We start from the raw sequence: 15,112 nt of genomic DNA, 5'->3' as shown, positions 1-15,112 counted from the left end.
AGGGAATATGACGAGATGCAGGATGAGGAGGTACGACAACAAGGGATGGGATATGTTTGATTATGCGCATGCAAGCTGGCGTGTTCTTCTTTGCCTCCTCCTTGTTGCGGCGCCTTCAAAATTTTCTTGCAAATCTTGATGATTTCATGGTACTGCAACGAGGGCATCCACATTGTATATAAGAAATGGTTGCAAGTATGTCCAATCAGGTCAAGGCCGAGAGAGAGAGAGAGAGAGAGAGAGAGAGAGAGAGAATTGTCATACTTCCATTAATCAATGTGGGTAGATTTCTTAGTTTACCTTCAAGCCAGAGTTAGAAGAGGCTTGCCAACAAAATAGGCTTCAAGTTTGGTAACAACAAGATCTGATATAGCCCTCATGGTTTCCCATGTCAAACTACCAACATGAGGAGTGATAACAACATTATCCAGAGACATATATACTTGGGGGACTTGAGGCTCATTCTCAAACACATCCAGGAAAGCTCCTCTAATGCGGCCCTTCACCAATGCCTTAAGTAGTTGTGCTTCATCCACTATTGGACCTTGAGCTATCGTACTTAGATCGATCAGACCTCGAGCTATGTTTATGATGAATCCACTTGGACCCAAGGCATCGAAGATTTCCAGGTTAATGTTGCCCTTTGTCCCCTCCGTCAAGGGGCAAGCTAGCTGCCAACTCTATTGCATTGGAATAGTAAGAATAAGTCATTCTTGACTGTGCTGACCTGCCTTCATATATATGCAATGGGGCACCCACAAGCTTCGGCCCGCTTTGCTATGGCCATACCAATCCTTACAAGCCCCACAATTCCCACTTGCTTTCCACTTGTCTACAATGCAAGACCGTCTATGTTAGTCAACTTGGCCCATTTTCGCATAAAATGCAGCCATGCGGGCTCTTCGGGAGCATTTCCAAGCCAAGGTAGTTTGCAAATATGATTTCAAAATAGTGATTGGTGTGAGAACTTAGAGATTAACTTAAATGTGATTAATATCACTATTAATTAATATGCTAATGTCAAGACATAAGAGAGTGCAAGATAAAAATAGAGCAATGACAATAGATTGCACTTGAATGGAGAATGAAGACCTTATTACAAATGAGGGCAGCTAATGGGATTTATATACAAGTTGAGGGAGTGAGGATTATCCATCACATGGGAATTATAGGTAGGTGGGAATAGACACATGTTGAGGCTTGCATAGGTAAAAGGGGTCCATGTGGGAATTAGGGAATAGAGGTAGGTGGAAAGGAAGTCCACACTTATTATAATCATAAGTTACTTTTACATCCCCCCTTAAGGGTGGACTTCTCGTTGTAACATTGAGATTGATGAACAAAAGAGCTTTGCGAAGTAGCCATGTCGTAGATACATGCTATCCCCCCTCAATGAGAAGTTCATCCGGTAGCTGGGATCAAACTCAAATTACGAGATGAAGCGTGAGAGATGTAGTCAATCGCTTGCAGAAGCATGTACTCCGATGTGCCAAGAAGGGGAATGTCATCCGATGCGCCTAAGATAGCCATGCCTTTAGAGATTTGCCACATGTAGATATTGTAGTCTTGTTGTTGATTGAAGTCGCGAGTGACAAGGCGTGCCTTGTAGCGATCAACTGAGCCGTTGGGGTGGTATTTCTTCTTTAATAGCCATTTGCAAGAGACAATGTTATGATTCTTAGGAGGTGGCACAAGCTTCCAAGTGTTAGCTTCTTGGAGGGCTTGGAGTTCATCCAATATGGCGGCATGTCACTCCTTGCTCTCGCTAGAAGCGAGGACATCGAGAACAGAGAGGGGAAGGGCATCTTCAAGAGGCTTTGGTGGATGTTCAAGAATCATTTCATCACTGAGGACAGCAGAGAAATTGGTGGCTTCATAGATCTCACGAAGAGAGCGGGTGCGGCCATGCAAACTAGAGGCGGCTTGATCCAAGTGTATAGCCGAAGTGTATTGCGATGGCAAGGTGGCAGAAGCAGAGCTATGAGGCTCGACTTCATCGACATCTGCTGGGATGGGAGTAACTGGCAAGGTTTCGTGGGAGTTGCGGAAAAAAGGTGAGACCGGTAGCGAAGGTGATGGGAGCTCACAAGGTGGAGCACCGAGTGTCTGCGGTGTGATGGAAGTAGCAGTAGTCGGGACGGACGGTGTTGGTGATGGTGTTAACTATGAGGAGATGGGTGCAAGAGGTGGTGCAGGAGTGTTGCCGATTGGCTGTGCATGAGAATGCGAGACACAAGGAGGTGGATGGGCGATGAGGAAAGGCCTTTGGATGGTGAAGGGAGGCTCAAGATTGTGCCTAGAAGGGTGGAAAATTTGCATGGGTGTGTGTGTGGGTGAGGCCGTCAACAAAGATTGATGAGAAGAGTGGATTGGTGATGAGAATGTAGGGTGCAATGGTGGAGAATATTTGCCTGAGATGATGAATTCTTCATCAAAGACGACGGTGCGGGCAAAGATAAACTTGTGATGGTCTGGGATATAGAGGCGGTATGCCTTGATGCCAAAGCGATCACCATAGCCAACAAAAGTTGTGCGTTGAGCACGTGGTGAGAGTTTTGATAAAGGTTGCGTCACAAGTGGGTATGCAATGATTCCAAAGATGCGAAGGTGGCCAAGATGAGGTGGGTGACCATGCAAGAGGGTATAGGGTGTAGTAGTAGGATTGCGGGTGGATGGAATGCGGTTTTGAATGTAGCACGCAGTGGCGGTAGCTTCTTCCCAGTAGGTGTCTATGAGGCTAGCTTGAAGAAGCATGGCACGAGCAGCTTCGAATAGTGTGCGATTCTTGCTCTCGGCACGTCCGTTTTGTTGTGGGTGGTCGGTGATGGAGAATTCATGTCGAATACCAGCAGAAAGACATAGATCTTTGAATGCATGAGAAGTGTATTCCCCACCATGATCTGTGCGGAGAGTTTTAATATGGCAGCCATGTTTAGTTTCAACTAATGACCTGAATGTGCAAAAATGAGAGAAGGTTGAGGATTTCTCGGCCATGTAGTAAGTAGTTGTGTATTTTGAGAAATCATCTATAAAAGTATACTTATTGCCAGTGAGGGACTTGACGGGCAATGGGCCACAAACATCAGAGTGGATGAGGTCGAGAGGTGCAGTGGCTCGTGATGATGAAGTGGGGAATGGAACATGATGTGCTTTAGCAAGAATGCAGCCCTCACGAAGTGTGATGTGAGTGAGGTGCTTGGGAAGACCTAGTGCAAGTTGGCGATGAGTGAGTTGGTGCAAAACATGTTGAGAAATATGTCCTAGTCTATAATGCCATTTGAGTGTGTTTTCTTGTGTTTTTATGGATGATGCAGATGCATGTGCAGGCGATGAGTCACCCAATGGATAAAGACGCCCAGTTTTGGGGACCAAAAGTGTGACATACTAACCATCTTTGTTTAGTGCCGAAATGTGGCAGCCTTCTCGCATGAATTTGATGATGATGCCGTTGTCGGTTAGCTCGCTGACAGAGATGAGATTTTTCTTGAGACCAGGGACATAATATACGTGAGAAATAGTGGTGTGTAGGCCATTAGGTAGGTTAATGACAGCATCTCCATAGGCTTTGGCGAGCTGGATGCTGTTATCACCGAGGCATACTTCTAGAGGGTGTTCTAGATAAGTGATATTGGATAGCCAGTGTAGGTGATATGTCATATGATGGGTGGCGCTCGTATCAAGTAGCCAGATATTGGGATATGAAGTGGCTATAGCGGTGGCATATAGTTGCAAAGGATAAGATAGGCTATCATAAGTAGATATGTCAGCATAATGAGCTTGACAATAAATAAAAGGAGATGGTTGGCCATGGCGTGTCCCCCCTTGAGAGTAAGAAGGATATAGGTTAGGGTGAGAGATAGGACGATTACCTTGATTGCGTGGTTGCCAACAGTCCTTTGTGAGGTGTCCAAAGCGATGGTAGTTGGCGCATTGCTTTGAATTTTGGTGATTGTGGTGGCTTTGAAATTGCAACTTTCTTCCAGAATTATTGTGTTGTCGAGGAGGGCCCGAACGTTGAGGCTTCTTGCCGTTGTAAGGGCGTGAGTTTCTTGTCATAGTGACAAGTGCCGTGGACTTCTGCGAGCTTCTAGTGTGGTCGCGAAGCGTTTCCTCCTGATGGATCTTGGCTACAAGATTTTGTAGCTGCAAGTTAGCCGTAGTGGCTTGTGTAGTGATAAAGGCTCTCCATGATGCAGGTAGAGAAGCCAATAAGAGAATACTTTGAAGCTCTTCAGGGATGGCAAGCCCTGAGATAAGTACTTCATCTAGAAGTATTTGCCACGTCTCCAAAAACTTGGAGGATGACTGACCCTCTTGCATGGTAGTGTTTACCAATTTCTTGATTAGGGAAACTCGGTAGACGAGGTCAGTGTGCTCATAGTTCTTCTCGAAGAACTTCCAAATGGCGCTAGCAGTAGTTAGCTTTTTCACCATTTGGATTTGCCGATCTTGGCAATGGAGAATGAGCTCCATCTTGGCACTATTGTTTCTACTATGCTAAGTATTATAGGTGTCGATGAAGTATGTTGAATCTTTGTCTTCGGGGTCTTCGGGGTGGTCAGGTTGCTCTTCGACCCCTGACGTGACGTCCCAAAGTTGCAGCTGCGTGAGGTAGAGTTCCATCTGAATCTTCCACACTTGGTAGTTAGTGCCGTTAAGCTTGTCGATAATGTAGCGGGACTTGTAGGTGGATGCGGAAGATGAAGAAGCTAATTCGGCCATCTTTCGAGGTTCCGGATTCCTTGAAAAGAATGGAGAGTGAGGCTTCGAGTGTGGGCTAGAGAGATGGAAGACTCTTAGCGCTAATAAGAAAAATTAATCTTAAGTTCTAGTGCTCTGATACCATGTGAGAATTTAGAGATTAACTTAAATGTGATTAATATCACTATTAATTAATATGCTAATGTCAAGACATAAGAGAGTCCAAGATAAAAATAGAGCAATGACAATAGATTGCACTTGAATGGAGAATGAAGACCTTATTACAAATGAGGGTAGCTAATGGGATTTATATACAAGTTGAGGGAGTGAGGATTATCCATCACATGGGAATTATAGGTAGGTGGGAATAGACACATGTTGAGGCTTGCATAGGTAAAAGGGGTCCATGTGAGAATTAGGGAATAGAGGTAGGTGGAAAGGAAGTCCACACTTATTATAATCATAAGTTACTTTTACAATTGGCATCCATGATCGGCAAGGTGATCAATCCCAGGATGAGGATAACTTGCATGTCCCGCTTTAGCAACAACCGTACTAAGTTAAGCAGCTTCTGTACCTTGTCCTACGGATTGAAGAAAAGATGGCAGAGCTGGCACTCCACCCGCTTGCAGCAGCCGTATCCAGATGTGCACTTTGCGCAAGGGCATTTAATGCACGCCGACGATGGAGATCTAGTGCAAGAGTAGCTGCAACCCAAAGCGCCATTGCTGCACACAGCAGCCATCTGGGTAGGCGGACAGAGAGTGGCATTGGCATCGTCTACCTCATCGCAAAAGCAAGGACCCTGTAGGCGAAGGAGTGGGAGAGCTCAATCTCGCGCACCATCATGGTAGCCGGCACTTTTCAACTCCACGAGCTCATTGGTCGTCCGTGCGCGCACGAACGTTGACAGTGCTACTCTTTAGTGTAGGTTGAGGAACACGCGGACGACGGTGTTACTCTTTAGTATAGGTTGAGTGATTTTCTGGCCAGCGATGCAATGTTTTTTGTAGCATTGCAGGTGAAGGAGTCGATCTCACGCACCATCATGCAGACAACCAGCACATTTACAACTCCATGAGCTCGTTTGTCGTTTGCTTGCGCACGGATGACCGTGCTACTCTTTAGTTTAGGTTGAATGATATTTGCCCAGCAACGCAAGATTTTCTGTAGCATTGTTCGACGATCGATTTTCTAGCAAGATGGAACGATATCGACCATGATACTCTTGAATCGATGGTTTCACCACCTGCGTGCTACACACCTTTTTGGCAACCTTGTTTTCGAGAGCAAGCTAATACTTGAATTGTTGGATCGTACAAAATTACAAGGTATTTAAGATTTATGCCTAAAATGCAGACCCTTCCCCTTTTTTTCAATTTTTTTCCTTACCCAACATGTTGGGGATCAGTAGTTCACATTGCATTTTTTTTATAAAAGGGACAGTAGGAGCCTCTTGATCATACGCGCGTATGCGGACGATGGGGAGGCTCGTCTCCCCCAACTTTTTTTCAAATATGTTTGACTAAAACATAGGTCATGCATAAAAGTATCCACTAAATATCCCAAATTTTGGGGAAAAAAGGGGGAGTGGGGCGAGCTCCCCGATCATCTGCCTTCACACAGATGACCAGGGAGCTCTTGCCCCACTCTCCCTTTTTTCCATATTTTGGTAGGAGCACCCTGATCATCCACGTGCACACGGATGATCAAGGAGCTCATGTCCCCTTTTTGTCCATAATTTAAGATATTTTGATGGTAAATATACTAAATTGAACCAAATCCATGATAATTATACAAAATCATGATGACGTTTGTTCTTAATTTGGATTTAAATGATGATAATACAAGTGGGAGATGGACTCCTCTGTTGTGTTTAATTACATTTGGGAAGGTCCAAAGGCACTTGAACTTGTAGGCCACTGCTTTGACTTCTAGATGATTATTGACCTTTTATTCATATTATTTTTTACAAGTTCATCAAATTTTTCGTTGTGAGAAAACTGCCTATAGATGTGTTTGTTGAACTTGCATGAGACTTAGCATTGTTTTACTATACAGATGTAATAGTAGCATGTGTGGGATAGGGGTTTTAGGAGTGTTTTGATTCTTATTCTAAGAGACCACCTAGGAGTAGTAATGTTTAGCTAGGGGAGGTGTGTGAATTTCTCCTGGGGCAATTGCATAAATAGGAGGTGGTGGAGCCGAATAGTTTGGAGTAGCTTTTCAAGAAGAGTTGAAGGGACATCGAATTGATTTGTTCTCTAGGAACTAGAGTTTTACTTCCTAATTAGGCAGGAATCATCTTAAAGGAATCTTGGGCAAAGATAGGGCAAATTTTAGAAAAATGCCGCAACTTTCTACAAAAAAAAGTAGGAGCTAGCCAAATTTTCCCATTTGAGGAATATGACTAGCTTACCTACTACCTCAAGATCTATTTCTTTAGTCTTAGGAAACTAATGGCTAGTATGCTAGTGCATGCATAATATATTTCTATATGGGCAGTACACAATAGGGGAGAATAGCACTTTGCAAGGAGATTCAACTGTTAAAGCCTATGCAATGCTAGATAAACGATGGCAGGTTAATCATTTCTACTAGGATACTTTGCAAGAAATTGTTTCATAAATCATCTTGATGGGCTACCAAGGGATAATGTGCACAATCTTCCCACAGAGCACAATTGTAGAGCAATTCAAAGAAACCAGAGCTAGAATATAAAATTTTATTGATCGCAAGACAATTGAAGCCAGATTGTATGTCGTTGGCTATAACAGGCATAGGTGGTTTCCTAATTCTATTGAGATGTATGTAGATATTCAATCTTATTTATACTTTGCTCTTATTTTGAACTTGTTTGATTCTAATGCCTATTGGAATGTGAAAGAAATTTGATACGCTAAGCCTCTTATGGTTAATAATCATAGCATGTTCCAAAAGGATGTATTGCACTTGATCCAAAAGGATGTATTGCACTTGATTTCCTTAGCTAATCAGCATCGAAATCCTTGAATGTGTTGGGACTTCATATACTTTGGCATTCAATCATGTATAAGAGGAGTTGAAAAAGGTATATAAAAGGTAAGAAGGCATTCAGTATGCTATAGAATGTATTGTAGAGATTCATGGACATGATGTAGGGCACTTAAGCTACATTAAGTAAAAGATGATATAGTTATTATTGCAACGATTCATAGGGACATGATGTATGGAAATTGGAGAAACTAGGGAAACCTAGGTAAGCTATAAAAAAGAACATGATGCCCTATTAGTACAAAAAGATTATTTCTTTGTTTCAAGCAAATAACTAAAGGAAATCCATGGAAAATCAACAGGGTTCTTTGCTAGCTTAAGAGAAAAATACATGCTAAAGAAAATATGTGGAAATAATCCAAGATGATTCCACTATGGTTGACGCTCCCAAGGATATTATGAGAGCTTGTATGCATTCTTCTGAAGGCATCCTGAATGTCAAGACTGGCAATTTTTTTGAGAGGGAAGACATGATGGATGTCTTTTCAGGTGTTTTGGATGCATTCATTGAGGAATCCAATGCTACAAGAACTGATCAAGTATTTGTGGCCTTTGATCTAAAATGGGCTCTTCAAAAAATTCAAAATGAAAAAACTCCATCTATTTATGGCCTATCAAAAGAATTTTTCTTGGCTTACTGGAAAGATCTGGAGTGATTGATAATTAAGGTTATTAATAGGATTTGTATTTTGCAATGCATGGATCCGTCATTGAAGAAAGGTACCACTTAACAGAGCAAAACTAATACATGAGCTACAATAGAAGCTACTACATACAGCTCCATCATCTCTTTATGTCTATGTTTGGTTCGAGGGGGTTATCATGTATAAACTGTGTATATTGTGTGTGTTCAAGGACTATTTCTAACTTCTTATTTGTGAAGTTTTTACAAATAAAAAACACCCCTTTCTTATTCAATTTGCATTTTTTTTCCCAACACCATTCTTTAGCACCCTTCTATATGTGAAAATGTGAGAAAAATTGCAATTTGTTGCACCCATGTGATAGTCACATAATTATAAAGTGACCCCCAAAAGTGCTTGGTGTGGTGCACATGCAATATCTAGGGTTTGCAATATGTGCTCATTCAAAAGGGGATCAAGTAAGGGTTCTAAAGGGCGGGTGTCCTATCTGGCCTCAAGAAACTAAGTATCCCTGTCTAATTCGTGACTCCCAATCTCCCTATTTGAAATTTTCTTTACATTGTGCTAGATGTTGGAAGCTACAAAGTTAAAGGGAAGATTGTTACATGAGACAAAGGGAAATGTTTCCACATTGACAGAGTTGAGGGGATTTTGAGGGGAGGTTGATTAGCCACCATAGAAAAGGAAGGACGGGAATTAGGGTTGTTGTGATGAACAAGTTGAGGAAAATTTGTGTTAAAACCCCTGTTAAACCTTGAATCACTCATGCACGTGTCCACTTGACAACACTTCAAAAAAGTCAACAGCTATACGGGGATCCTTTTCCTTGTGCAAGGATTATATTAGATGCCTCATCTCTAGCAATAACTACTTTTATGAGACAAAATTTCCTTGTTGTACTCACATGATAAAGAGGATCTACATAGAGTGAACCTCTCCAGGGGTGTGGTTAGTATCAGTTGGCTATGCAAACGAGTAATTGTGTTATGGCTTTCTTTGGAAAATTCCCTACAAAGTTATATAAGCATATGTATGATGGGTATAAATTTCTAAGAATTGTTTCAGAAATGTGGAAGCCTATGTTGGGGTTGTTGATTTATGGATTGAAAACCATACCATTGGACAAAGGGGGTTCTAGCAAAAGAAAATTAAGTGTGCCTTTTGAGCTTGCATTGATTTTTTTGTTATGCAAAGTAATTTAGACAATGCCTCTAAACTCTAAATCTAGTTTATGGGATAATTTTCTCTTAGCTGAACAACCTAATATGGATAGCTTAATTGTATGGTAATACTAGCTAAGAAAATACTAAAAAGGCTCTAAAAACAAAATATGAATGCAAAAGCACGGAAACAAAAGCTCACAAAAATAAATTCCCCACCCGTTGGTTGTGCTGTGAACAAGTTGTGCAAATAATCTCTCTCCAATTGGTTGAGGGTCTCCTTCTTATTGGCATAGTCCATGATTTCTTGTGGATTCATGGGGATATCCACGGTGTTTCCTTGTGGGTCTCTAAAAGTGCCTTAATGAACTGTCAGTCCCTCATTCTCTAATGTTCCTGCATCCAATCAAGCCTTTGTTGGCTTCAATGTCTCATTGGGGATTGTGTAGGGTTGTGTTGTTGCAATTATGTCTTTCAAGGAGAGTCTCTTCTTCTTTGCTAGCAATTTTCTAGTTTCCATTGATCTTGTGTGCACTCTTAGTGCAAAAGTTAACATTGTTTACAAAATCTAGCATTTTCTTAGTTTCTAGCTATCCAAATGACTTCAAAATTGAAACATACGCTAATTAGGGCATAAGGGTGCTATGCATGTGGTCAAAAGTTCATTTTGGGTGCACATTTATGATGTGAGACATCATAATCATATGATGTCTAAGTGCTTAAAATGAGGTGATTTTTGATACGTGCATAGCTCATAGCATGTACATCATAGATATATGCCCTTGATTTCAATTTGGATGTCATTTGAACAATATGTGATTATTATGAATTCTTTCAGGATTTGAATTTGTATTTTGGCTAAGTTTTGAGCAAGTGAGGTTCAAATGGGATGAAACTTGGTGGATGCTCTCATAATCATGTAATGAAGATTTGGAATAGGTCAAGTTAGCTCCCAGGTTCATATTTAGGCCATATAGACATCATACACGTATGATGGGCTCAAACTTGTACCAAAGCTGGGTTTTAGATTGGCATAGACTCATGTGGTTCCAAACTTTGACTTGGAAATGTTTTCGTGTGTTTGAAGCCAAAAATTTCATATAGAGCATCTGTGTTCCGAAACTTTGGGTTTGGATGGGTATAAAGAACTGAAACTTGATGGAGCTTGAGCTATGAGCTAAGAATGATGGGATAAAAGCATTGGAAGTGAAAAAATCTCCCAATTTGGTCATTTTGTCCTCTGGAGACTGCTACAAATGGGAGTGCAGAAGGCCTGCAAAATACATAAAAGTAACACGTTGCATACAGTAGAACAATAGACCCACATACCTTCACAATCGTGTACGCGTACGCCATAGTAAATCTGACATGAGAGAGGCAGAGATCCAGACAGAGTAGGAGAGCATGTACAAATGCACCTCCTAAAGCAGAGTGCTACGCCGGTACGGCGAGAGAGAAGAGGGAAGAGGAAAGAAGAACAATGCAAGCACTGGGTGCAATCTCCCCCCGTGCAAGATTGACCATTTCCCTCTTGAACGTATTTGATTTATAGATTTCTTGAATGGTCAAATTGGTTACAAACTGGCCGGCCGGTCATAAATGGCCAAAGCTCATAAAGAGCACTTGAAATAAAATGTACAATATATATGTATATATATATATATATATATATATATATATTTCCATTCGGCCTAGCTCATTTTAGTCTTTTCCACCTATCAGCTGCAATAAATAATAACATATCAATTCCATAACATACCTCTCTGTTGGAAAGCAACTGTCCTCAGTTGCAAATATAAAAATCTGCAAACAATCCTTGTCAAAAATAGTGATTACTATGCTGTGTCAAAAACATCGCATGATAAAAGAAAAATTTATGAAACTAAAGAACATTAGCTTATGCCTGCTGTCATCCACATACTACCTATTCTAGTGTCCCATACCACTAGAATAAGCAGTATATGTTATACTCTCATGAATCAAGATATCATTGGTCACACTCATCATTCAATAATAAATTGATCTCATCAATCTCAAGTCCAATTCCATAAATACTATCGCGATAGAAAATCATCATATACCAATTCCAAATCCCATTTCCAAATCCAAATCTAGAGTATCTTTCATTTTCGATACCCGGGAAACAAAATCATACCAGCTACAGCGGTGGCCAGCCACTGTAGCATGATTTCATGATTGGTGTTGCTTAAATCGGTGAATCTACACCAATAATACGTGCTGCCTAAATCGGCGAATCTGCACTAATGCTAACTAAATCGGAGAATTGCACTAATTCTCCCTAGATCGGCGAATCTGCACCAAGATGAGTATCTACACACTACCTAAATCGGCGAATCTGTGTGTCCGTGACCAATGGACTAGACAAGACATAAAAGGGAAAAGTATTTACTATGTGTGTGATACCATTTTGGATATAGCAAGGTACTTACAAATTGTTGGTCACTATCCAGAGCACCTTAGTTCACATGAGTAGCTGCATGGCTTATTGACAAATCATCTCAATATAAATTTCTTTCAATACAATCAGAAGCCATGACCTTAACAGTGTTTGAGCATTCAGCTTAGAACACAATACAAAGAAATAAAATAGGAAGAGAGGAATGACGCATTTGATGTACATACCAAGAGGGTATATTGTATCTGAAAATATATATACCATTGTTGGAAGATGGGGAGAGGTACAAGTGCTACAACTAGCATTTCATATCAAAGTATAGTTAACAAATCCACAATGTCATAATTTGGTGTTAGTAATATGCAATGAAATAAAAGTATATCCTGCCTATCTAGAATTCAATTCAATATTAGTGTTTGATTACACTTTTAAAAATTTACGGTGGTGGCACCTTGACTTGACAATCGAAAAGTTAAAATTAAATTGGAATACAAATAAAAAGTTATACATAACCTTGCTGAGACTGAAATGTGAGACAAGTTAGCAAGAAGAAAAAACTCTGCAATTCAACTTAATAGCATAGATGAACTTGAGTCACAAATAAATAGAGCAATTAATAAGAGCCAAGTTACGGAGCATTTATCAAACGAGAATATTAGAGAGGGGGACTGTGCTACAAAAATTTGAAATAATCTTGCTAGATATGTATATCCAAATATTCATGCATCATATATATATATACCCTAAAAATACACTTGGTAACTAACCTGATAAGGAATTTATGAAAGCAAAGTGATCTGTGTATGAATGGGGCGCGACGAGGGAAAGTTATTCTTTTTTTTTTGTACAAAGGTAAGTAACCCAAGTATATATTTGCAACAAGGTTTAAAATGCTCGCTTAATGTCAAGTCCCTAGATTAATGGAGGTCTTGGATCCCATCTCCCATGTCCATGGGAGATATCACGTACTACTACATGAGTGCTACAGTAGCCTTGGGGATAACAATCAATACATTTTTCATAGCGGTAAGAATCATTCAGAAGTCATAATACAATGCTACTTTCTAGTAGATATCTTCCTATGGAAAATAACGTCATGCACTAAGATTCGAGCTAGTACAGGTTGAGTTTAAAAGCTGAATCCTCTAACGGTATTTATCATTAGACTTGTAAAAGTGCACCGGTGTTATGTAAACTAGCTAAAATTGCAAAACATCGGCTAGATTCCAAGCGTTTCTTCAAGTAAATCGGTAAAGTTCTACAAGTTTTAGTGTGAATACCTGAAAATCTTTGAATTTTGACCTAAAAAACAAAAGAGCTTTAGGTGTGTCCTTATTTTCTTCAATAGGAAAATTATTGTTTGGCAAGTCCGAACTTGATCAACAAACATTGTGATGATTAGTCTGATCCAAACTTTGTTTGCCATCATTGCACTCTCAAGCAGAGCTTCTCGTGAAAATTTTGTAGGAACTACTTTTGATGGTCATCTTTGAATGGATACAACAAACACTGAAATACCAAGAGACATAGCACCAATTATCTCCACCTTAAATATAGACACACAAATCTCAAATCCAAAAATAGGCACAGACCAGCAAGGTTGAAAATTGCAAACCCTTGCCACCTGGGAAAGTGTGTCTCAGCTTACAATCATGCTGCGGGAAGATTCAATAATGCCCCTTGAGAGTAGGAGGAAAAAGAATCATTCCGCTTGAAATTTAAGAGAAATAGTGTAAAAAGAAGAAAAATGCAAGTCAGTCTTCCCAACGTTCCTTGTTTTGTGTATGGTTAGGAAAGTGATTCGTCTCGAACATTGCTTCCCATCACAAGCATGGCACCTCTGATGTGCAAGGTGCTCAATAAGCAATTTCTCTAGGAAAAGAACCTTGCCTAATGAAGGGTTCATCTTTAGAATCCCTCCAAATATTAACTCAAATTTTATAAATGGATAATGGTGATATAGTCTTGTGGATGACTACAATGCGTCTGAAAAAAAGCAAGCCCTAAAACTAGTGTAGATTAGAAGTACAGGTGAGCTACAAGCTAGCAGATTTCACAAGTGGTGATAGAATGCTCCTCCGATGTTACAAGCAAAGGGGAAAAATGTGATCATGCTATTGCGCAACAATTTGTGAAGCCGTAGAAGGCTTAATCTATGCCAGACCCCGTCCTTCCTTTGAGAGCCCTAGTGATGGTTCCTGCTTACTCTGTAGGCACGGCTTGGGAACAAGGACACAGAGATGTAGAAGTTATAGCCATAGCGGCTTCATTGCCATGCCATGTCAGGTAGCGTAGGAAGGTCCCTGGATGTTTGATGAGCTGATGGGGGTCATTGTGGCCTCGCAATGGAGGAGGTAGGATTGGAAGATTAGAAGTAGGGAGTCAAGGTTGTGCCAGTGTGCTTCAAGATCTGGCACCGCTCCCAAACGCCAGCTTACTGAGAAATGCGCCAACGCTCGTCCGCACCTTGGACCACACCGATTGGGGTAGGGCCTGCTTATTTTAAGGCGTCAACGCTGCAACGAAGGCGCGAATGACCTCCATGGTGTCAATGAAGTGCAGGATGAAGGAGGAGCCTCGAGGAGCACATGCAAAGCATGAGAGGAGATCATGATCAGGATATAGGGAAACATAAGTGTGAGGAGGAATCCCAAGGAGGGTTTTTCGGCACAAGACGAGAGAGAGGGTTGATAGAGTAGACAGCCGCCCTGTGCATGCAGATGTGGGCAACAAACAAGAGAGGGAGAGGGAGAGAGAGACTCGCAGTTTGCATTGTTTGCAGGTCGAATAATGAGCGATTGGGAGATGACTAGCAGTCATCGGTGATTAGTGGTTGTAGTGAGAGAGAACTCAGTAGTGGTTGCTGGGAAAAGTGGAGCCGCAAAGACCTAGGGTAAAGGGGCCAATATAAGGCCATGTAAGAAAAAAATAGTATTTTTGGGGGAATTTTCCATATCCGGCCAGATTTGAAATTTGAAGAGTGCATTCAATTCCTCATGAAAAGATGCATTAGATGATATCAAGTTTGATATTTTTTTGATTTTGCCTCAGCACTCTATTTGAAAAAGCGTAATTCTGAGGGCTTTTTAGAAAACAGAGACACTCAAGCACCAATAGTAGTACACTTTTCAGCAAATCAGATGTGGACACCTAAGCAA

The 15,112-nt window shown here is 40.9% G+C and overlaps 1 protein-coding gene and 1 pseudogene across 1 annotated transcript; one reads left to right on the top strand and one right to left on the bottom strand.

The window, feature by feature from the left end:
• Positions 1–302: 302 nt before the first annotated feature.
• On the bottom strand, positions 303–2,003 carry LOC147436791 (hydroxyphenylpyruvate reductase pseudogene; annotated as a pseudogene).
• An 8-nt stretch (positions 2,004–2,011) lies between these two features.
• LOC147436790 (uncharacterized) lies at positions 2,012–2,221 on the top strand. The gene has a single exon (XM_086486136.1). The coding sequence runs from the start codon at positions 2,012–2,014 to the stop codon at positions 2,219–2,221; it is 210 nt and encodes a 69-aa protein (XP_086342262.1).
• Positions 2,222–15,112: the final 12,891 nt, after the last annotated feature.

Source organism: Adiantum capillus-veneris, chromosome 17 (assembly GCF_014529385.1).
Source record: "Adiantum capillus-veneris isolate H3 chromosome 17, ASM1452938v2, whole genome shotgun sequence".
In the NCBI taxonomy this organism is placed as follows: domain Eukaryota; kingdom Viridiplantae; phylum Streptophyta; class Polypodiopsida; order Polypodiales; family Pteridaceae; genus Adiantum; species Adiantum capillus-veneris.
The sequence above is the reverse complement of the archived record's forward strand: the minus strand, read 5'-3'. Positions and strand labels throughout refer to the sequence as shown.